General features: G+C 39.9%; 1 protein-coding gene across 1 annotated transcript; it reads right to left on the bottom strand.

Annotated features, from left to right (window-relative positions):
- Positions 1-516: 516 nt before the first annotated feature.
- LOC145468086 (uncharacterized) lies at positions 517-22,667 on the bottom strand. Its single transcript, XM_081451758.1, has 19 exons — positions 22,558-22,667; positions 22,311-22,420; positions 22,162-22,225; positions 19,753-19,985; positions 18,605-18,668; positions 17,921-18,006; positions 17,399-17,448; positions 15,935-15,969; positions 15,203-15,248; positions 14,270-14,398; positions 12,625-12,814; positions 10,393-10,727; positions 8,096-8,493; positions 5,617-7,738; positions 5,107-5,201; positions 4,031-4,064; positions 3,495-3,602; positions 3,053-3,103; positions 517-2,548 (listed from the first exon to the last, which is right to left on the bottom strand). Exons 2-19 carry the CDS (start codon positions 22,399-22,401, stop codon positions 2,483-2,485), a joined length of 4,197 nt encoding a protein of 1,398 aa, XP_081307884.1. The 5' UTR covers positions 22,402-22,420; positions 22,558-22,667; the 3' UTR covers positions 517-2,482.
- Between the last annotated feature and the right edge of the window lie 311 nt (positions 22,668-22,978).

The raw sequence follows: 22,978 nt of genomic DNA, 5'->3' as shown, positions 1-22,978 counted from the left end.
TCATTTTACATGTGAATACAGCCACCTGTCGATCTCGTTAACTGGCCAGGACAAGTTTCAAGAAATTACCATCTGCAACATGTTTGTTTGCAAAGTTTGACGCTCTCTTGTTTACCCTTCGTGTATGTAGTCACGATATGGACTATTTTGCATTATCATAACTGGCTAGTGGCTTACTATTTTATTATAAAATTCAATCCGGTTGGTTACATAAGCACTCGTTACGATCAAAGACGTCGGAAATCGTGCGCGGACTTTAGATCTCGGGTAGCATCGCCAGCAAGTATGACCTATATCGCGTTTCACAGTAACCTCGTTCCCAGGGCCTCTCTCCAATGAGGAAAACTCCACAAGCTAGTTCAACCAAGTTCAACCTCGTTCCCAGGGAGTGGAGCGAAAAAAAAGAGAGTCCCTGGGAACGAAGTTAGAGCAAGCCCATCAAGCGATGGTACAGTGAAAAGTCAAATGCTCCAAGAGTATTGTAAACCCAAACAAAAGACACGGTAGGGCATACAGAACTGTTTTCGATATCTGTCGTTTAATACCAATCACCTCAATTAGATGGCGACCTAAACAGTGGGTACAGCTAAACTTTATAAAGTAAACTATCTATTCACATTAGAAATTCACGTTTGTCTAAAACTATACAAAAATAATTACCCATTCCACCCTTGAGGAAAAGATTAATTAAAAGGAATTTACCCACCCTACACATACTTTTTCTTTTTTATGTCAAAGTATTGTAATAAAACATTTTACCCCCGGATTCCATTACATTTAACATTTTGTAGCTGCAATATAAGGTTGAGATATAAGAAACTTTTATAATTGTGAATAATTCGTATACTAATAAAATTTTCATTATCTATATGAATAATCTAAGGGAGATCGTACAAATTGTTTATATTCGTTCACACGCGAATTGCAGCAATGTCTATGAAAACTAGTTTCGTGGGTTAAGAAAAAAACCCAGTCACTTCTTTAAGCTGTTTTATGAGTACAAAATGTCTGTGTTACAACTGATAAAAACGCGAAAATTCGCGGACACTTTTTCGGTTTCCAAGGCCCTGTTAACAAGCAAGTAGGGTAACCCTAGCACCTAGTGCTAGGGTTACCCTTGCAAGAAGGTCAAAGATAGCCCGCGTTTACAAGCAAAATTTTTCAATTAGGGGTTACCCTACAACCCTGGCCAGCCACGCTTCAGTTAACCTAGTAAATAATTCAAGCAACCGCCCAAGGTTATATTAGTGCCAGGGTAACCCTACCTGCCTTGTAAACACGTCCATGAGAATAACAAGAAATGTCGGAGTGCTAGGGTAACCTTCTTGCTAGGGTAACCCTAGCACTAGAGTAGCCTGCAGAGCAGGCGAGATTTTTTCGAGCGAGCGTTCACATCGTAAAAAGTTTAGCCGCCATCTTGAATTTTTCATGCACTGGAAGACTGGAGAGAGAAAGAAAGTTCTACCAAGGGGGTGAACGATAGGAAAGAGGAAGGATAGGGGAGGGGATCCCCCACCGTCTAACATGGCGGTCTAACATGGCGGTCGCAAGGTTGTAACGCTAACTCGCCCCAATAAGACGCCCGCACTGCAGACTAGCACTAGAGTTACCATACCTCCTTGTAAACAGGGCCTAAAATCCATCAAGACTGGTTTCAGTATGATTGCTACAATCGCTGCCATAAAAAGTTCTGTGATCGTTACGATCATACGGAAACCACTCTCTAGCGATCGTTGCACGATCGTAGCGACGACTGCTTAACGACACACTTTCGTTCTATATCGACGATCGTAGGGATGTTCGGGAATCAGTGGTCGTATGGGTCGATCGTTCAACTTTTTCTGTGGAGATCGTAACCATGGTAGCAATCATAAGGAAACCAGCCTTTGGGATGCGAGACTACTCGTGGTCAATATGACATAAACAAAAAATAAAAACGCAAATTAAATACACTTTATAAATACGCTGCGTGATCTTGATTTAAAGTACAAGCGCACTGTTTTCAGAAAAAAAGAAACTATATAAAAATCGCTCGTATAAAGAGAAAAACATTCACCGAGGCGTCTAAACAGCGAACGATGACCGAAAGTTGAGTTTGTCGTGAGTTTGCTAGCCGTAAACTATACCTCCCACGAAACAGGATGAGCCGGTTTGTACGCTGGATAAACGGTGTCAGCCCTAGGGGTTACTGAGAGATAAAACCTGCATTCAGAACAGCGCGTGGGGCAATTTTTTTTGAACGTTCAGTAGTCGCAAGCGACCTGTTCTATAAATTGTAAGATATCCAGTAAAATCGCAGTGCACTAACTTAGTACCCAGGTATTCATGACGTCACAAACTCATTTTTGTTCTCTCGGCGCTAGGTCACTCGTTCCCAGTACCTTGATCGCGCGCATACGGACTAGTCGGACCATTTTCTACATACTGCATAACATATCTAACTACAAGAATTGCACCCGATTTTAAAAACCATTCAATCTGATCACTTTTTTCCTCCCATTTTCTCAAATAACGATTTCATGGCCAAAGTTCGCTGTTGACGTTTTTCCTGAAACGTAAAATGAAACATTAATATCACAACCTGAGTAAACACGAAAGACTACGTATGTAAAAAATAAAATACGAGTACTGAAAAACAAGGTTAAGTTTGCGTACGAGCCAAGTGACCCATCAGGACTGTGCTTATCCTGGTTTCAGTAGCATGAAGCAACTAGGAGTATTTCTACTCCCCCCTGGATACTACAGGATTGATTTCAGCTCTATTCCACGCTTTACGGTACGGACGTTTTGTGGAGAGAAACCAAGAGGAAGTTCGTGCTTTTCACTTACAAAACCATCAGGTGAAGGTAACTTTCCAGGGATTTAATTCAATTTCAGACTGGGTTTCTGGGTTTCCAGTGTCACCAATGAAAATAAATATATCGGAATATTACAGTGAGAAAATAAAGTTTGTAGAGCAATCGACTTCTAAACTGAATTTTTGCGCACCGGGTAAAATGACTTCAGGCCCTCCAGTTGGCAAGTCTACATGTTCTTACAAAACGACACAAACCTTCTCCTCTTGAGCTTTCCTCTTTCTTTCATTTTCCTCTTCTATTTTTCGCTGAAGAAAAAGCAATATTTTTATGTAACAGACTAAAAAAATGTGCGTAATAACAGTATCTTACTTACAAGTTGTTTATCTCGGAATAGAAACTTTGCTATAGTTTTGCAGTTTCCAGCTCAAAATACAAATTGTCTCCAGTGATAGTCACAGTATCCTTTTTATCTTAGTTATGAGAATTTGTTAGTAAATCAAGACAATATCACCTAGTTGATGATTATCTATATCCTCATCTCCCGTATGCTTGAAAATGTAATGACGTTACATGGAAAAATTAGATTTTGATCACTCTGCGCAAATTCTTATTATCCAATCAAAAAACAGTCCAAACATTTACGAATAAGTCTTACAATAAGACTATCAGAAAAAGGTGTCTGTTCTTTCAACCGACCTGCTTCTCTGATTTGCTCGCTTCTTCTTTCCGTTTTATTTCCAACAAAACGTTTTCCCTTTCTTTTTGTAGTTCCTCTTCCCTTCTTCTCTCTTCTTCTTTCTCGATCTACCAAAACAAAGTTTAATCAAACGGATTAATTAGACTCCTCGATTTGGGGCTTCGTCCCTCGGCAATTACAAGTCAATACCTAAAGACCTCGAGTTCGCTGTCTTACTTGTAAATCTTAAGTCCATGTTTTTCCATAACTGGAATCCCTGTGTTTCTAAGACGAACATAACTACGGATCCAAAAAAACTTGAATTCCAGCTTCCCCTTGGGATAAGTAACTCTCTAATTTTGCTTGCCCTGGGAAGTCTTAGTTTGCTCCTTCAATTATCTAGTTGGCAAACGATTTGGCCGATCCCGTGGTCACTGGGCAAGTGAGAATGAAAAAATTACTTGCCAAGTAGGTCCTGGACGACCGGAGAGCACTTTTTTCGCGCAGACTGTGCAGAATTTTTTTTTTGTTCAACAAAAAGCTGACAATTTCTTACCTCGATCCTACTCTTTTTTGTCTCCGACTTATCCCTAAAACAACACATACAAAATGAAAAGTCATTTTGTTAAAATAAAAACAGCTTTTAGCTCAAATAAAAGGCAGAACAACGTAACAACCCTAAACAACGTGATACAAGGAAACTCGTTCAACGAAAAAGATTACTGCAAAACGTAGCTAGATAGCACACTTCCTCTAAAATACTAAACCACGGTACAATTAGTTAACGCGTATTATAACATCACTAAAACAAAGCGCGCGCTCTGACTGGTTAATTTAGAGTCTACTATTTGCCCATGGGTGTACGCTGCTGACGTGTGTGCTAATGTTTACAAAGCAAATCTTTTGACAGACATTGTTTCCAAAGTAATGGCCGACGTTCTTCTGCCAGAAATGCGAAACTGTCTTAACAGTTGTCTGAAGATGAAACTTTATCGAGTCACTGGTGTGCAGACGGTTGTCACGAATGAATTTTCGCGCGCTTGTTTTCTCTTGTCATGTAAGACTACACGAACATTTTTTTGTGATGTAGCTCAATAAAAGGACTTCTGTTGTTCCAATGTCTCAATGTTATGTTATAAAACAAATGGTAAACGCCATAGCGTGCACTATTGAGTTATGGATGCACTTGGGAGGTTTGCTAAGCACTCAAGAAGCTAGAGTCGTACTCGGCTATCGCCTCGTGCGACTCTTACGCTTCTTTCATGCTTAGCAACCTCCCGCGTACATCCATAACTCAATAGTGCACGCTATGGCGTTTACCATTTGTTAAACAGAGAAGTTACACTCAAGACCGTGTTTGACCACATTTCCAAACACCGAGAAGAGAGTTGAAAATATGACGCGTAGCGGAATATTTTGGACGAACTTCGAGGTGTTTGGAAATGTGGTCAGACACTGTCTTGAGTGTTTGATCATATCTTCTCAATCGAAACTAAGACTAGGGAGAAAATAAAGAAATGATACCGTAAAAATCTATGCTAATTAAGATCAGATGTCCAAACACCGTCTCGGTCATGATTTCCTTTGTTTAAACGTTAAACTTGATAAATTATTAATGACTTGAGAACTAACTTAACGTCAGTCCCTTCTTGAGAGTGTAACACAGTTTCCCAGTGTGCAGCCATTGAATGAGTCAGAGAGTCTCGGTTTGATGGAGGCTTCTTAACCTGATGAAATACAATAGTCATGTACATGAACAAATTTGACCTGTTCAATTGAGCAAGGCTTATATATTTTTGGTGTATACAGTGAGCTCTCTCTAAGACGGACACATAGGGCGCGACCCTAGCTATCCGCAGTAAAGAGAGATCAGTCACAGGGTCGCGTGCCTATTATCAACCACGTTGATACTGATGACGCATAGATCCTTGAAGTGTCTCTCAAAGATTGGTTGTCACGCAATAACGATTTTCGCGCGCCGTGACAACCATCAGATAGATCACACAACTTTTCTGGCGCGAATCTCAACGGGGCTAAAATGAGCGCGCAAAGCGACCTGCCATACTGTTTTCTCCAAACATATCATAAAGGACTTAAGGTGACCATCTGGAAAATCGCATTGAAGCATTCTAACTTACTCACCTGAATTTTGCTGGGGAGTGGATTTCTTTTGATCTCATTCAGACTCATCTCTTTCTTTGTAGCGGGAACTTCAGCTGTTTTCTTTTTCTCTTCTTCAAGGCGATGCTTTTTCTCCCTCTCTGTAATCTCCTTCTTCACGAACTCTTCACGCATGCGCTGTTCTTCTAGCTCTTTTTGTATCCTTGAATCGGAAAACGTCGGCAAACCGTCGACTGCATCGGTTTGGTCTCCGTTGAACGAAACTCTTCGAAGAACATTGAATGAACTCCTATCGTCATTTTGTCCCTTTTTCAAAGACAAATCTCCTACGCTTTTTGCTTTGGATAATTTGCCTTCCCTTCCTCCAACACGCCGCAATAACTCTTCTTCTCTTTCGATTTGAGCCTGCGCTCCTTTACCAAACACATCGTCAGCGGAAAACGGCGCTTTCTTGCCGACACATCCCGGCTGTGAGTTTCGCTCAATATTGAGTGAATATCGCTTCTTTCGTAACTCTTCCTTGGAATCCTTCCTCGCTCCTGCCTTTTCGAAGTTAGCTTTCCTTAACTTAACCCCAACGCTGGTGTATTCCTCGTTAGCTTCTGTTTTAGAGGCGGGTTCATCTTGATCGAACCCTTCGGTCGGGTGTTCAAAACTGGACGCGCGTCTTCTTGGCAGTGTATTTTCCTGTTTACTCTCCTCTAATGCTTTCAAAACTCGCTGCTCGAGAATCAACTTATGTGCAGCAAAGGCTGTTTTCCTCGATGCTGCTTCTTGCTCATAGCCCTGTTGTCTTTCAGCATTGTCTTTGTGGCGTTCCTCTGCTAGCCTTCGTTCGTGTTCTCGCTGTTTTTTCCTCTCTTCTTCTTTTAACAGCTTCAAACGCATCAACTCTTCGGCTTCCTTCTGGTCGACCTCTCTCCTTATTTTGTCAAGGTCTGCTTTCTGTGCTTCCCTTCTCTTCCGTTCCTCTTCTTGCATCTGTCTAAACAGTTCTTTCTCCTCTTGTCTTTTCCGTCGCGCCTCTTCGTCCTCCGCTTTCTTTGACTGCACTTCACTGCTGTCTGCCCCGTTTTGTATTCGCTGTTTAGCATCGACCTCGTCCGCAGGAGGTGACTCGACAATGACCGCGTTCGTTTGCGGAACAACTGTTTCTAGTTTAGTCTGTTTCTTCACTGAAGCCGTTTTCCCACCCAATCCGTTTGTCTGAGACGTTTCTCTAGGACTATGCTCTTTCGCTTTGACTTCATCGCTTCCTATTTCAACACCTTTGTTATTCTCCATTTGTTTCTTCGCTTGAATTCGCCGCGCGACTTCCGCCTCCTTCTTAGCTTCTTCTTCCCTGGCTTTCTGCCTCTCAATCTCCAGCTCAACGAAGCTTTTCCGATTCTCAGCCTTCCTGTTCACTGCTGCCTTTGTGGTATCTTTCGTTCTGCGAATAACGGGCTGGGTCTGCGACTGAGGTTGCGGCTGTGGCTGCGGCTGACTGAACACAGGCTTCTGAACTAGACGATTTTCAACAGGCCTTTTATCTACCTCATTGCTTACACCGCCATCACTTTCGCTTAAATCGATAACACTCCCCCGTTTGGAGGAAATCCGAAGCCCTTCAAAATCACCGCCGTCTAGAAAGTCTTTTTTCTCGTCAAATGTTGGTTTCTGAACGAGATCTTTGTTTTGAAACGCGGACGGATGTTCGTCCTTTTTCGTATGCTTCAATTTCTGTTTCTCCATCTCAGCTCTTTCCTTTTCTTTGATTTTCTCGATCTCAATACGCGTCAATTCTTCCCGTATTCTCTGCTCCTCCAGTTCTTGTTCAATGACTCTGCCAGCTTCTGTCTTAGATAACGGGGCTTTCTTCACCTCCTGCCTTTCCTGCGCCAGAGAAACTTGATGCTCGAGTTTTCGTCGTTCTTCCTCGAACGTCACTCTTCTCTGCTCAGCAATTCGTTTATGTTCTTCCTCCTGTTCATCAAGCTCTTTGCGAGCTTTCCGCCGCATTTCATCATCCAACTCCCTCTGTTTTGCTCTTTCCTCATCCTTTCTCTTCTTCTCCTCCAAAACAAAAGGGATTAGTTCTTCTTGCGTCAAACTGCGCGGCGATATTCCTCCGGTGTTGCTCAACTTGGCATCGTCTGTGGTTCTGCAACAAACAGCAGAGATCCGTAAATACTGGTTATACGGTACTTCCTAGTGGTATACTTCACAATTATTCCACGAGCGCGCGTTGGATATGAGATGAGGGAACGACCGAGCGACCGACCGTAAACAAACAAACACAGAGACGGAGACAGACAGACAGACAGACAGACAGACGAACGGACTGACTGACAGATGGACGGACGGACGCACAGACAGACAGACAGACAGACGGACGGACAGAAACAGAAGTAAACAACATAGTACCTGACCTTCGTTTATGGGAAATCTCTCGTCCTCTTCTAGTTTTAGAAACGGACAGACAAAGAGACAGACAGACAGACAGACACAACCACCATACCTAGCTTGGTTTCCAAGCAATCCCTCGTCCTCGTCCAGTTTTAGAAACAAGCCATCCATTCTACTTGTCGCGGAAGACTGAGCAGTTGGTGCCGTGGTGACAAGAACTGTTTCTTCTACTAAACTTGGTTTCGTCGTTATTTCTCCCGGGTTATACCAAGAGGCTTCTCTTTCCCTGTTCGTTGTATATGCGTCATTGTTTGCCGGCATCTGAAGAGAACTCGTTTTCTCGTCGTCAGTCCTGTTTCCGTTCATAGCTTTTGTGTCACTAGTACTGTCGCCAATACTCTTGGATTCCAAGTCTATGAGCTGTTTCGTTCCCGAGGGTAAATCACCGTTTATCGTGGGCTGCGGATGGCTTGGGGACGAGCCGTTCATGGACAAAAAGCTATTGTTGTCCTAACAAGAGAAAAAGGTGATAACATAAGACTGGAATAATCTTCTATCTATTTTCTAGCTTTATCCTGTTGCCCCTTCAGTACCAAATAACAGACCTTTCCAATTATCGCATTCCAACAAACACTGACGCCGAGTCGAGGTCAGGGTGGACAAAAATACAGCAAATGTATGAAAATGTCCACCCCAGCCTCGCTCTGGTACTATTGTTCGTACGTATTGAAGCGAAAGGTTTATTAAGTTCCAGGCTTCCAGACTGCAGGAACGGACAAAATAGACCCGCGAACGAAACACAGGACATGGAGAGGAAAGTCGAGAGCAATCCATGCTCCTATATGTTTATAGAGCCGGCAAACTATGCGTTCATGGGTTGATTGGGGAGAAATTTTGTGCTTGTACAAATTTAGAAGCAAGTAACTAAGAGTTTAAAATTAAGTTGAAAAAGCTGCTTCACGATAGATTAACACACTTTTGCGTTGAACAAAAGATGTCGAAGGGAAGCTAAAAATAATAGTTTACCACGGGATTAGAAAGGGGAAAAAACTTGTGCTTACACAAGTTTAAAGGCAAGCAACAAATAGTTTTAAATAGAGTTTAGACATGAACTAAATCATGACGAATTAAGGCATTTTTACCTTTATATCGAAGGGAACCTTAGGATAATAATTTAATAAAGCGAAAAAACATCAAAGAAGTGATAATAAATCAAAACGGAACAAGGATGGTTAAGGATTGAAATAACTGAGACGAATATAAATTAAGAACAATGATTTCGAAGGAGGAAGGCGAAATTTTTCGAGATACAATTACGCAACCATGACGTCAAATCCTCAAGAGAAACATAGAAACAACTCTCTTTTGGAAATAAAATTAGCCATGCCAATAACACGTTTTGTGGACACAAATTTAAATAACCGAGTTTCTAGCCTATAAATTCTATTCATGAAAATAAACCTGATTGTGGTAAAACTTGTTTTCATATACAAAATCGGAAATGATCTAGAGTGTAAAATTAAAAGCGAGTCAACGCCATATTGGTTTGTTAGCTCATGTGGTGATTACTTCCCGATACTGAGACTTTCAGTTCAGTCTTTACGAAGACAATATTCAGAATATCACATTCACGTTAACACAGCTTTATTTTCACGGTTAGGCCCATCGTCCACATTAATCCGTCACGAAAACGGAACTCTTCGAAAAGACTCTTCAAACCGGAGGAAATTCAAAACACCGGCATTTCGTTTTCTCGTGGACGGAAAACATTTTGAAAACGGAGCTTTTCGAAAAGGATGGCGTCACGATAATCACGTGATTTCCCTGACTGAGTTTTTTCAAACACAAATCCAAAATGACCGGTGATTGTTGCGTCTTTGAATTCTTCCGGCGTAGTGTGGACGGAAAACATTTGATGCGTTTTCGGAGTGAAACCTCCGTTTTCAAATTCCTCCGGGGTGAATAGTGTGCCTCAGGCAAAACATATTAACAGTATTGCAGCTTGTCTACTGAGCATATTGACGAAAAACGTCTGTTAGCTTAGATTAAATTCATCTTGCAAGACTGGGTGAAAGTTGCAGCGTCCAACGATTTTCGAAAAGATGCGAAAGAATAAATATAATAATAATGAAAATTCATGATAATTATGCCGTTCGACGTGAAAACGATGGTTGCTAAAACCCTCAGTCGCCCTCTGGCGGTATTGCCTTGTGTGTCAAGCATATTCACGTGAGAAACGCCTCGATCGAATGATATTCTAGTCGAACACTGCCGGAATAAAAGCAAAAGGCAGTTAACAATTAAACCATGGATGTTTAAAATTCGTAGTTCGTCAAGTAGAAAACTGAAATACATTGGTTTCGTCCGTTCTTTGGTTTATTTGTTTAAGACGTTTCTGTATTAACTTACCTGCACAGCATGGTCAAGTGATTTCTTCTCCGCTTCTTTGTTGCTGTCCTGAAATTGGCCTTCCTTTCTTATCGACTCAGAAGTTTCGTCTCGTCTTTGGTTCAATTCTTCGCTGTTGTTTGAGTAAACAGAATGCAATCTGTCCGTATCTATACCGTTGCTGACTCCATTAGCGGCCGGGGACGTTGAACCAGGAGATGTTTCGGAGGAATTGGAGCTAGAAGGCTCGTGGTCTTCACTCAAATCGATGACTGTACGTCCAAACTGATCTTGCCTGATATTTGCTGTGTCTAACACTGGTACTGAAGGCTCCTCTGATATTGAAGCACCAAAATCTGTTGACACAACAAATGGGACGCAAAGTTGCTCGCACACTGTTTACAGTAAGGCGGTCACGCAATATACGAGTTTAAGACAAACATGTGCGTTACTGCCATTTCTGGAAAAAAGAATTCATGTCGGAAGAACCATTATATTTGTGAAAGGGGAAAGGTTGGGCAATTTTTCTGAGCAAGAATTTCTTATCAGGGTGGAGGAAGAATTGTTAATTTTAGAATGTCAGGATCGTGCAAGAACTTTTTAGTAATTTGCTCCATAAATGTACGTGTCATTTAGGAGTATAGATTTTTTTCTCGTTTTATTTTGTGCGGGAATTATTTTCAATTGGTAATTACACAAACCCCTCATCAAAAATATAATGCCCGTTCCCTGAGACGACTCTATTGGGAATAAAAACGCCTATAGAGGCTAAAGATCAAATGCATAGGACCGATATAAATTAATATACTATATTTTTCAAAATAACTTGGACCACAGTGTCGACCTCAGTAGCAAAACTACTAACACGCCAGTAACCCGAAAACACAAGTAACCTGTTATTCAAACTTCACACAGATCAAAAATGTTCAGAGATACAACTTTTTGAAAACCTCTAGTTAGAAAGAGAATTGCACTGAAATGAGCCCACGATTTGTTTTTTTCAAAGACAGCGGCATTGCTTAGCAACAAGATTTCACAGTCCAAAATTTCGCGCTAAGTTGTAATGTACGTCAGGTTCTTTTAGCATGCGAGTGACTAATGTACTGTCGAAGGAACAAATTTTCCGCTTCGGCAAATATAAATTCAATGCAACACAAAGCGGTCATTGCATTGCTTTCTACGTTTTCGAGAAGCTAAATGAGCTGGTATGTGTGGAAGGTACAATCTATCGAAACAACATGTTAACAGTTTGCCGACCGATGTCCGTCGAATAACTTGTACTTCACTGTAAATAGAGTATTTTTTCAATTTAATCATTCTTGGATTTGTTATTATGACTCAATTTAACACTCTCCCCATCGGTCGATACAGAGTCGTAAATAAAACTCTACTGCACTATGGCCTCTAAATGAAAATCACTGTATTAAACGTGTCAATAGAGATTTTCACTGGTGAAAATAGAATAGCACCTGTTATAGGTAGCTAAAGAAAGAAATCTATGAATAGCACTTCACGTCCTGAGAGAGAAACACTTCACAATGATCCAAATGGCAAGATCTGGCAGATAATGTGCTGCATTGCAAGAAGAATTACATACATGCAGGCGAAGATTATTGCACTTGACTAACCATGGCGCATTGGTTGTAACAATTATAGCCTCGCGACAAAAACATGTCACAATAACCCGTATTAAAACATAAGTAGTACTTTCTAGAAACGAGGCAAGCAGCAATTATCTTTCATTTTACGACGACACAAAAATTTGACAGTTCAATTCTTTAGTTTTCTCCAAATAATATGGAATAGTGGAAAAGAATTCAACTCACAAATAGCATTCTGTCAAGTTTCTAATCGACGTGATCGTAATTATTCAAACTACAGGAAAACAAACAGCAAAATATGCATTTAAACGTTTGGCGTTTGCGTTAAATCTCGTCTTTGTTTCTCCATCTGTCAAACATGTCTGAGAGAGAGATTGGAGCTGTAAAGGCCTTGAAAGGGAAGTTCTTTAAGATTGAGTGAAATTTTGAGCGTGTACATTAGTATAATTGCGGAACAAAACCCGTCAAAATGGCTACCGGTCAATGTTTACTTTTCCGTCAGAACTCTTTGCAGTTTAAGGACGATTTTGCTCGGGCCAAGGCGAGTAATTAAGTCGTACAAACACCACGGAAGCAGAATCGTGAGACTGAAACGCCAGTGGGATTAAAGCCGACTGTTATTCAGTCACGCAAAACAAAGGGGAGGTATTACCGCTCAAGTCGCCACTTTCTCTCCACAGTTTCTGTATCTCCTCGTCTACTTTATCTGTAAGAGGCGCTTTGTATTTCTTGCTCGCTCCGCGAAAGATATCTTCACCTGTAGCCTGGCGCTTTATGAGAAAACTTCGGTCAAACGGCTTGAAACTTTCTCTCTTCGACTTGTCTTTCAACTGCTGCAAGGTCTGGAAGAAAATGCAAATCAGTCAAGTTCGGGAACACATGCTAATTCGGCTGTTAAGCACGCTTGGGCGCTCAAGTGTCGCTAACACTATGAAGTTACGAGGAAAATATCACTTAGAGCTATTTAGAACTGAGGTGGAAATTTCGAGAAAACACTATCAAGAAAGCATGCAAAGAATGAGGTGCAACTAAAACTACAGTTTATTAACCAAATCAAAACAAACGAAACAACGGCCTAGTTTTATACCTCATTCTTAGTAACAGGTGCACACTACTCAGTTGTTCTATGGTTGTGCTAAAACGACTAAAATGTTTTCTGTGGATTATTCTTTTTCATGGGTTAATTTTTCTAGTAACTTTGAATTTTGCAACTTTAATAAACGAACGAAACTTCCAATTTATTAGATTTAACTTGTCGGAACACTGTAGCGATAACAGAGTGGTAAAAGATGGAACTATTGTAAGTTATCAATGCTAATGATGGTATATTAACATGACAAAGAGTGTTTCCAATCGAAATAACAAGTTGAGTTCTTTATTTACTTGTATTATAATAATTTATATGCATATGGATAAAGAGTTTTCAAAGCATTACAATGCACTTTCTAGTCATTTTAGTGATTAAAAATCTTTTCTTGGCACCACTTAGGAAATCCTGCTTTGCTATAGATTAGAACACGTTTTAGCACATAAACAGAAAGATCGACGTCGCCACGAAACAATTTTCGTGTTGGACAAATCAGTAATTAGTGAGTCTGCCGAGTCTACAATGGTACCCAGGTACACTGGTAAACTAAAACCTTGCTTTGCCTATCCTTCCTCCCGCTCAAAAAAGATTTTTGTACTTTTTAGGTGTGCTTTTCAAAAGTTTCTGACGATTATCACAGCTTATAATCCACCAAATATTTTCGCTCGCGCGCGATTGGCCTAAGTTACGCATCACGTGACTGAATATTCTCCAGTTAAAACCGAGGAATATCGGAGTGATTTTTTCCCAATTTTCAAAACTGCGCGTGTTGTTGCGAAAAATATTTGAAGAATAATCCACACAATATCCTCCATTTGGCACGAAAATTTGCTCGGATATTTGTCCTTGGACATTATCCGTTCCTTACAGTTCACGGAACAGTTAATGTCCGCGGACAAATATATCCGAGGATATTTGTGTGCCGAGTAGGGGCTATTGTCTACATATTTTCTTCCCCGAACCCCTCCTCCGTCGGGAGTGGGGGTGGGTAAAACAACGCGGCGAGTAAGTTCTGGGGGGAAAAAATAAGTAATTGTGACGGATGCTGGCATGCGGCACTTTAGAAAATGGTAGGAAAACGCCGTTGATACTAAAAAACATTCAACACGTTTTCTGACTGGATACGTTCCCCATAGTATGCAAGAAATGGAAATTAAATTGAGAGAAGGTGGTAAACAGAACGTTTCATTGGTTAAGTCTTTTTTCTTACCCGTCTTAGTTCATTTTCCTCTTTTTCCAACACGTAAACTTGTCTTTCAACCTGATCTAATTCGTCTTGGATCTTATGAGCCATGGTTTCCTCCTCTACGTCACCAGCTATTTCATGGCACAGTTTCTCCTAGCACAACAGAAACGAAAAGCATGTAAACCCATTAGACGATTAGCTTGCGTAGCAGTCTTTTCCGTTTCCTCTTAGCGGGAGAAAGCGAGAGTCAAGGAGAAGTCGCGCCAACGCGTGGGACGAGAGCAAAAGGTTAGGAACGGGGGGTAGGGGGTGCTCCCCCCTGCCACTAATTTTCTTGTTACTTCTGTCCCCGTGCAGTCGCGCGACTCCCGCTCGCCTGAAAGGAAGCGGAAAAGACTGCTACACAGGCTATTAGGCGATCTGAAAGATATTCCATCAAAACTTAAGCCTACTTCTAAAGCGAATGGAAGATCAAAGTTTGACTTTCTTTTTCATTCTACATGTACTTGGGAAACATTGAGCAACGTACCGCACCACATGCTATAAATCTCAACATAGCTTTCATATGGTGAATACATTGACATAATCGTCTATACAGTTTAAAGTTCGAACCACTTCGTTTAGTAAGATAAACAGAAACACATGGGAGTACTGCTCAATAGCTTTCATTTGTGTGGTTACACACCACGGTTTCATACACAGACTTCAAAGTTAGAACCACCTTGTACAGAATAATAAATAAACAGTGCCACATGAAAGTACTGCTCAATAGCTTTCATTTGAATGGTCACACACTAGGGATTTATCCCCAGACTTCAAAGTTAGAACGACCTTGTACAGCATAATAAACAGTACCACATGAAAGTACTGCTCAATAGCTTTCATTTGAATGGTCACACACCACACACTAGGGTTTCATCCACAAACTTTAAAGTTATTCCTTAATATTAATATTACCTTAAGTGAAAGACGTTTCCGCTTTTCTGTTTGAACCTCTGCGAGTCTGCAACACAAAAATGAAAACTCAGTCTTACCACTCTTAGGGTGACACAGTGAACTAGTGGTTTGAGCACAGTGGTCTCGTGATCAAGCGGTCTGTGTTGGAGCCCTGAATAAGGTCATTGCATTGTGTTCTTGGGCTAAAGACACTTGCACTCTGACTGTGCCTCTCTCCAGTCCCAGGTACATAAATGGGTACTGGTGAATTCAATACTCGGTGGGGCGATGGAATAGCATTTCATCTAGGGGAGAGTAGAAATACTCCTAGTCACTTCATGCTACAGAAACCCAGATATGCTTGAATGGTATAGGCCACTTTACCTGTGTACAGCACTCTTACTTTTCAATGATAGTTATTACATTCCCCCATATTTTATCAATTCACTCTGTGATATTACAAACATTTCAAACACAACTTCTCCTGGCCTTGAAATGAACTTCCTTTTAAACTGTAAGAAATCATTTTCACTTTTAGTTTTTACACTGCATGAAACCTCAGGGAGAACTGTGTTAAAACATGTAAAATGAAGGCAATAGGGAGGACTACCAAGAACATAACTAAAGGGAAAAATTACAAGATTTGTTTTCCTGCAAAAAGAAGCATTTGGAAGGTATGTATAAATTTGCCTGGAGCAAAATAAAAATTCCAACTGATGAATTATAGCAATATTAGTATTAATATGTACAAACCTCAATTTCTTGCTCTCATAACATTCCTCTGTCAGCTATACACCAACAATAAGAGATAGTGAGTATCAGTTAGGATGGTGTCAATTTGAATTTCCTAAAAAGTGTTTCTAAGAAATGCCACTTGCCCATAAGATGGCGCGGTGGCCTCATGGTTAGTGCGCTCGTCTCCGGATCGAGCAGTCCGGGTTCGAGCCCTGGCCGGGGACATTGTGTTGTGTTCTTGGGCAAGACACTTTACTCTCACAGTGCCTCTCTCCACCCAGGTGTATAAATGGGTACTGGCGAACTTAATGCTGGGGGTAACCCTGCGGTGGACTAGCATCCCTTCCAGGGGGGAGTAGAAATACTCCTAGTCGCTTCATGCTACAGAAACCGGGATAAGCTCCGGCCTGATGGGCCACTTGGCTCGCATGCAGACTTTACCTTTTATCTTTACCATAAGATGATTGATGGACAGAATCCACTCGACGAACTGAAAAATCCACCAGCCCTGGGCTTTTGAAAAGGCTGAGGTTGTTCAAATTTTGGATAATGCTATCCACCAGATAAATCACTATCCAGTGGATAGTGTGGTTTGTTTTGTTAACACTTATCCACTGGATAGCCTTTGAACAAGTGCGGCAAAGGCCTTTCTTAGTTTGTAATCTTTATTGATCTTCCCTTTGGAGTATAAACAGGTGACATCTAACAGAGAGCTGAGGGTTAACACGCAACAAAGAAGTGTCCTGTCCACAACAGGATAGACATACATAGACATAAACTTTATTTAAACAAAACAGAACATCACTTTAATTTATTTCAAGATTATGATAAAAGAAGTAAAAAACTGATTTACTGATGTTTGCAGTATGGGAGTACAAGGAGGAACTAACAACTTACTATTAATAATCTGTGTCAGAGGCTGGGGACTCACAAACATGTTTAGAGATTATGGAATAACATTCCACAAAAAAAGCTGAATACTTCTAAAGTGTGCAAGAAAAGTGGGAGACGCGGTGGCCTCATGCTTAGTGTGCTCGTCTCCGGATCGAGCAGTCCAGGTTCGAGCCCTGGCCAGGGACATTGTGTTGTGCTCTTGGGGAAGACACTTTACTCTCACAGTGCCTCTCTCCACCCTGGTGTATAAATAAGTAGTGGCGAACTTAATGCTGGGGGTAACCCTGCGATGGACTAACATCCCATCCAGGGGGGAGTAGAAATACCCCTAGTCGCTTCATGCTACAGAAACCAGGATAAGCTCCGGCCTGGTGGGCCACTTGGCTCATAAGCAGACTATACCCTTACCTACCTTTTACTGTGCAAAAAAAGAAAAGAAGAATCCAACCTTTTCTATTTGTGAGATTTTCAACTGATTCTAGTCCATTTTATATGTGACAGAATTATCTAAATATATTAAGTGGAACCTAGACCTTCAAGCAGTTTTAAGGTACTTGCAAAAAAGAAAGGATATGAAAATTGATTTACCTGCTGGCTAAGAATTGACCTTGCATTTAAGCTCCCTTCAAGTGAGTTACCTGCAGAAGGCAATGCAACACTGATTTCTATGACCCTGAACATAATAAATTATGTCATTCACAAGAGATTGTGTTTGACAACATTCCAAACACCAAGAAGAGAGTTAAAAATACAATGTTCGGCATTAGGTATTTTTGATGAACTTCAAGGTGTTTGATAAAGCTGTGGAAACACTCAGCTATTGGCTGGTGTTCCCACAGCATTTCCTGTTCTCCCAAACTTTCACTTGTGTTTATTATTACTTGATAGAAACACAGAAAGTGTTATCTATTTCTTGATGAAAACTTTCTGACTGAAAGACCTTAGAGTTTCATTTCACTTGTTCAAAGTTGCAATAACCATAAAGCTTAAAGAGTTCTGAACAAGAAAAAATATTCTTTTACATGTAAATCTAAACTTTGACAAAAAAAATTAATTTACTTTGCATATGAGTCATGTACTGAAAGTTATACAACATCATTTTTTATCTACCTTGCTTAGAAAATCTTGCTAAATGAAGTGCTATGAAAAATTCTTCAAGAGACAGTTTTCCATCGCGGTCAATATCAGCTAAGTTCCTGTAAAATAGAGCAATTCAACCCATATTGATCAAACATAAACAGTTTATATTGCAGTACTGTTATGATTATAAAATAAGCAGTTTGTTGTCAGGCTATAAACGGCGTATGCGCAGTCACCATTTTCCCTTGGTCAAGATTTCTTTCAAAGGTCAACTTTAACATTTTTGTTCTGTTTGTTTTAACATGTCATGGTACTAAAAACAAAATTGTTACCAACTATCAATCATGAATGGTTTCTATCCCCTCCCCCCCCCCCCCCCCCCATTAAAGTAAGACACTTGTTATAATGTTCTGAGAGATAAAGAAGTATGGTTACTAAAAACAAACAAGAAAGTCATTACCAGTACTTCCAGAGCTGTCATTACATTGTCTGTAATACATAACATTGTTCAAAGCTGAGTTAATTTGATGCTAGCCCATGATGTGTACAGGTAAGAATTTGTCTTTTGTCTGTTTAACTTACCAAAGAAACAAGTTTGTTTTGACCATGATGATCAAGGAAACAAGTGACTCAAAACTTGTTGACAGCCATGGAAGACTACTAATAATTCTTAAGTGTAATCTACATTTTACTTGTTATTTTTTATCAACTCACCAAATTCTTGCCAGAACATCCTCTGGAAGTTCAGACCCAGTAAGAATAGAACAGGCTGTTTCAGCTGGAATAATAATACATAACTCTGGTATTGAGACTGTTTAAAAGTTAATTAACACTGCTTCACAAGGAAAGATCTATATTTTAAATTTAACACACCCATTTGTTAGTTGTGTTCCACACCTTTAGGTATAACTTGCTCTCACTTGATAAGAGTGCATAATATTTGTAAACTGAGGCTAGCAACAAGTAGAAGATGAAAGCACAAGGTTTATGATTTTGTTGGCCCAAATTACCAGGTGGGATGTACAATATTTTAATATATTTACAGCTAAGAGCTTGTTGTCTCTCTAAATCAGTCACTGCTCCACAACTGCTTGGATTTTCAGTTCCAGCTTCATGCTGATCCCTGTTCCGTTTTACCTCCCTACTATGGCCATCACTTTAAACATCCAGTTAATGGCCAATATTTCCCTCTATGAGATGTGTTTGCAGAGAATCATGGTAGTTGTATTCATCAAAACAAATATCCAGTCCAAGATGATGAATACAACTACCATGATTCCCTGCAGGTGCATCTCAGAGAGGGAACTGGACATTCTAGACTCAACTTAGGTAGTGAGAGTTTAAAGAAAAGTTTACATGTAACTGCTCAGACTTTCTACAGACCTTGTACAACTATAAATAAAAGAAAAACAACTCTCCAGGCAACTTTCAATTCCCAATGCTGAAAATGTTTGGACCCTGATTCCCTTCCTTTCTAAATATCAACCTTTTAAAACAAGCCAAACAAAGAAAGCTGTTAAGTGTAGTTTAATTTTGAAATTCCTAAAGTTAATGTAAGAAAGGACTTAAACTTCTGAGTCAAAATGAGACAACTTTGTGTCCATGAACTTCCTGCAATACAGTAAAAGAAATAACTTAATAGACACTATGTGTTGCCAAAGCAATATGATATAATTTTCTGTACATAAATGCATATTTTGTGATTCAATTTTACCCTTGTTATTTTCCAATGTTTTATCATAATGAACATAAAACAAAGGAAAATACCAGATTGTACCAAGGGTAATTATTAATTGAACCACAACTATTAAATGCAGGTCCTGAAAGTAAGAAAGAGATAGGGACACTTCACGCAGCCTTACCATCAATATATCCTGTCTTCTCATTATTTTTCCACATGAAAGCTTTCTCATACACTGCTTTCTCCTCGTCGGTCACTGCAGGAATGTTCACATGAGGTAGATGCGTTGGAGTCAGAGTCTGTGGCAGCTTGAGAGGAATATCAGTGCCTTTTAGACGACTCTGAATAAGATGCATGGCTACAGCAAATTCGGCAATGTCTAACTTGTTGTTTCTTGTCACATCGGCAAGTTTCCTGTTAACATGACAGTTCATGACAATGGTGTTAATTGTAGCTTCAACATTTAGAGCATGTATTTCAATTTTGGAAACATCCTCGTCCCCAGAGGCCGTGCTTCTTTTGGTCAGCACCAAGAATCGGGACCTCTGGCCTGACCCAATTTTCTGAGCATACGCAGAGTATTCATTTCATATTCTCAGCCAATCAGATTTGCCAAATTTGGTGTTATGTCCATGAATCGTGGACTTTCGGTGTTGGACTGGCCCAGAGGCTGCGATTCTTGGTGCTGACCGAAAGGAGTACTGCCTCTGCGGATGAGAATGTTTAGGAAAATATAAGAGATCTTTGCCTATGCCACTGCTTACATTTTGCCTCATTAGCTTATGTCTTTGTAGAGAGAAGCCTTCATGATTGGAAAAAGAACTCCAAGCAGTATAGAGCTTCTAAAACTTGGTAATTTGTGAAATGTTTAGCTCTTTGGGTGTAATATTGAAGATGCTGCCTTTAAAGAAAACTGCAAATGTCTTGAGAGGCAAAAGTACAGCTAATGATCCTATACATTGAATGAAAAATTGTAAGTTTCTCAAACCCATATCATAAAATAATTATTACTCAAGTATCATTATCCTGAATATATTTTGCTAAAATTCCTTAGGACAGTCAAACGTGTCATGCATGCCCCAGCGTGCAAAGAAAGTCACGTCCAAATAGCCCGAGGCCAATCTATTTTCCAGTCATGCTAATGCATTCTGTCCCTCACTCGCCTAACAGGCAAGTAAGGTTTCTTTGAAAAATTTGTGAGAAAACTCAAATAACAGAAGCACTATAAGAGATGTAATTCTGGGGGTGGGGGGAGGGGGGGTTGTGAAAATGACTTTTGAGCTAGTACTTTACAGTTACAGCTTGCATGAGAAGCAAGTTGGCTAAAATTTTTTTTTTTTTTTGCCCTAATGCCCTTCCAGTATTTAGAGTTGGTATTTTTCTGGCTTGATCAGACAGCGAACGAAGTGCTCATGCTAATAAGACAAATACTGTAAACAAAGATTTGTCCATAGAACCCAAAACTTGATTGCCTCTCTTGACAGCATGAAGAAGCTATACACACTGGATAAAACTAAAGAAACCCATTTCATTATAGATTTTGTTCAGGGGACAATATTGTATTTGAGAGTGATTGTGCAGTATGTTTTCATGTCATTTGTCATTGGAGTGAAACAGTTACTTGCTTTCCTAAGAAATTTTGCTATGTTTAATTCTGGATACAAATTTGAGAGAACACACACAAAAAATTCGTAAATAATTTGGTTTCATGCTGTCAAATTCCTTCACTCTTGAAAGAAAGCCACTAGCAATGCACTGCAAGACTTAAATATAACATATAACACAAAATCACACTCTGATTGTCTGTGAGTCCCTATTGTTAATAATTGAGAGGATTAAAACTGATGGTATGTGTTAATGAGATGAGAATTCAGTCATGAGGTTATGAGTGTGAGTTAGGTCACTTCCTAAAACAACATTTTTAATACAACCACTACAGGCTTACAATTTTTCATAAAATTGTATTGCTCCTGTAAGGAAGTAAGCCCCATTAAAGAAACTAACAAAGTTTATTATTTTCCCACGCTTTAGCAGGCTTCATTGTTTTAATGTGAAATCATGCATGCTAAAAAGGGGGGTTAACCTTCGTAGTGAGAAGGGTCATCCCAACTTCCATGCAAAGAGAACCTAGAAACGTTATCCACAGCATTCTCTAACAACATAGCAGATTCAAGACGTCAAATGGGCTTCTACAATGTCCTATACAATACAAGTTTTATTGTGTTTGCCAGATAATATCTCAGCCGTTGTACAAAACAAAAACACAATACATATTTGTATTCAACACAAACCGTCATCCCGTTGATTCTAGAAAAACAGAACTAATTCTCGGCATCTGCCGCGCCGGATTCATAAATAAATGTCTGTTACTGGGAAACGGTTTTAACTCTAATGGAAACTGCTTAAGGTCGTATTAGATTAAAAGGGTCGTTAGCAAAATCACTAAATAGAAAATTACGACCACAAATTTGCAGGCTCAATGGCATGGCCTTGCCTTGCATTGAAAAACATCTCACGAACGCGCAACCAAAAATCGATTTAATTTCTTGACAATACAAGAGTAAAATAACCAATATAAATTTATACAAACCATATTTTGCTCAGCTCCGGTAGAGGCAATTTCGATCGTATAAATAAAGAACGAGCTTGCTCTCCTGAAATATTAAAAATATTTGAATAGCTGAGTGTTAACCGCCATATTAAAAAAATTCCTGGTGAATTTTATATTTCACCGCGTACCAGATAGATATCTGTCTTGAGGTCTTTGGCTGTAAAACAATGCATCGTGGCGAGTTCTCTCCTCCTCAGATATCACCCACTTTAGATCCATGTCAGGCTGTAGAAGCGACCTGCAAAGAAAGACTTCATTAATAAAATTTGCTGGGATCTTTCATTCACATTGCAGTAGATCAAGCTATGTCGAACTTCATGGAGACATACCTTCGAGTAATAAACACAATTTTCATAATCAGTGATAATGATTTACCTTCGGGTAACCACTCATTGCTTTAATTTACCAATATACGAAGAATTCCTTTGCTTTTGGCTCTAATATTGACGAAATATTCCCCAGCCGTCCACATTTATTCGCATTTTGATGTCATGCCAAGTTTGTGTGCACACGGTCACGGTGTCTAGTTTCCATGAACGCGCGGCACGAGAGCGCGCGATCAACTCTCGATGAAATATTCGTAGTTTTTTCTCGGACTCTTGTCCTAGCCGTTCTCTTAGCTTAGGTAGTTTTTACAAACTTTTAATTTCCTATTTTATCTACGAAACTATTTGAAAATCTTCACATTTTTCTTTTTATTTATCGCAATGTATAGTTATCAACTCGTACACCTGCCAATGTGTGTTTTTATTGCTTCACAGGTATTTTAATTTCGCTTGCAGCTTAGCTTGCTATC

This window comes from Orbicella franksi, chromosome 14, assembly GCF_964199315.1.
Source record: "Orbicella franksi chromosome 14, jaOrbFran1.1, whole genome shotgun sequence".
In the NCBI taxonomy this organism is placed as follows: domain Eukaryota; kingdom Metazoa; phylum Cnidaria; class Anthozoa; order Scleractinia; family Merulinidae; genus Orbicella; species Orbicella franksi.
Note: the sequence above shows the minus strand (reverse complement) of the source record. Positions and strands in the feature narration are given on the sequence as shown.